The sequence below is a fragment of the Hyposmocoma kahamanoa genome, unplaced genomic scaffold, assembly GCF_003589595.1.
Source record: "Hyposmocoma kahamanoa isolate Upper Pololo Valley unplaced genomic scaffold, ASM358959v1 80, whole genome shotgun sequence".
Lineage (NCBI taxonomy): Eukaryota > Metazoa > Arthropoda > Insecta > Lepidoptera > Cosmopterigidae > Hyposmocoma > Hyposmocoma kahamanoa.
In genome coordinates this window covers 4,952,551-4,954,090 of record NW_020654051.1, presented here as the reverse complement: position 1 = coordinate 4,954,090, position 1,540 = coordinate 4,952,551, and the positions used below count along the sequence as shown (strand labels likewise).

General features: G+C 34.1%; 1 protein-coding gene across 1 annotated transcript in view; it reads right to left on the bottom strand.

Moving 5' to 3' along the window:
* The window catches only part of LOC113233930, a 77,150-nt gene extending 76,313 nt beyond the window's left edge, over positions 1-837 (bottom strand). The window contains exon 1 of the mRNA XM_026469166.1: positions 723-837. Within this exon, the coding sequence (XP_026324951.1) occupies positions 723-761 (39 nt within the window). The 5' untranslated portion in view covers positions 762-837. The remainder of the gene's footprint in view (positions 1-722) is intronic.
* Between the last annotated feature and the right edge of the window lie 703 nt (positions 838-1,540).

Here is a 1,540-nt window from a genome sequence, read left to right as displayed (position 1 = left end):
TTTGAGTGGTTCTAACGTTTACCATGAAATTACTCCTTAAAGTATAGTTTATAAACATTTATATTCAAGGTAAACTTAAAAAACGCTACTTACGGTATGTTTTCAATAAATAAACACCGAAATCACCAGCCCAAACAATAACACACGCGATTGTCGTGACGTATTTTTGAAGTTGTTTATTTTTTTAAATGACAGACCCAGGCATTAAAAACGTTATGGTTTGCTAGAGTAGTTACCGAAATAGCAATTAACATTAGTTATTTTACCTGATATAACTTCGATATCCGATAAATCGGTATAAAATCATCACCGGCACCTCTAGGTGTGGTATGCGTCTACGGCTGCATGTATCGCGTGAGCGGTTAGGGAAAAACATTGAAATTGTGGTAACTGTTAAGTAGTCTGCGGTGATTTTTTTAAAAATTTGTTAACATTTATTCTCCATTGAATTTTGTTAAAGTATAGTAGAACACTTTTATAATCAGTTTTAATAAATTCAGCTTTCGGCACTTTGATCACTAAATTGTCTTCGAAGAATCATGCTGATTAAATCACGTTTACTTTCGCCGTTAAATTAAATAATAATTTATATCAGTGAACTCAACCGCACATTATTCGAATAAACTTAGTGATACAGAACCACTAAGCACCTGCATATAAGGCAAGAAGGTAGTTAATTACAAAAATATAAACAAAGTAACTAAAAGTTTAAAGGTACTCACCAAGCCGGCAGCTACTAGCAGTCCACTCGATTTTCCCATCTTCACAATGTGGACATTTATTCGGGCAATGTTCACTTTTACTAACAAACCACTAATAGTGAAGTTATCTTTTGGTCTGGGCCACAATGAACCTTTAAAACGTTGTCATAGATTAGTAACTGACCCAAGGAAATAATTATCATTAGTTTTCAAACACTAATTGATCATGGACCATATTACCATGCCAAAATATCAGGAAAATACATTGACTTACAAATAAATGGACGACGGGTCTTATACAAAAATGCTAAAAAAATTTCCCAAGTCAACCTATTTAAACGTAGTGACATGTAAAGGAATATGAAAAAGCTAAAACGTTGAACTGAAATTGTAATGTCATCGCAGTACTGTCTAATTTTGCTTGCTTCGCTGTCAGTCGAACAAACGAAGACTCAAGCGTGAATGACGCTCTGTATACGATTTTAACGCCCTATAAGTTCGGACACTTTTTAGCGCGGACCCGACGTCCATATAATTGTAAGTCAATGGGAAAATAATAAGAATTCATGAGTAATTTTCACATTACTTTTCTCTACCTAATTTCGGTGGTAATTTTATTATTTAAATATACTAGAATATTATCATAAAGTATTAAGCCGGATTTACATTTAATTTTATCTGACGTGTCGTGTCGTGACGCGTCATAACGGTATCGGTTTCATACATTTAATATGGTTAGATTTATATAATTATATCGTAATCTGACGTGACGGCTTGTGTTGTGTCTATGAAACCGATACTGTTCTGACGCGTCACGACACGACACGTCAGACAAATGT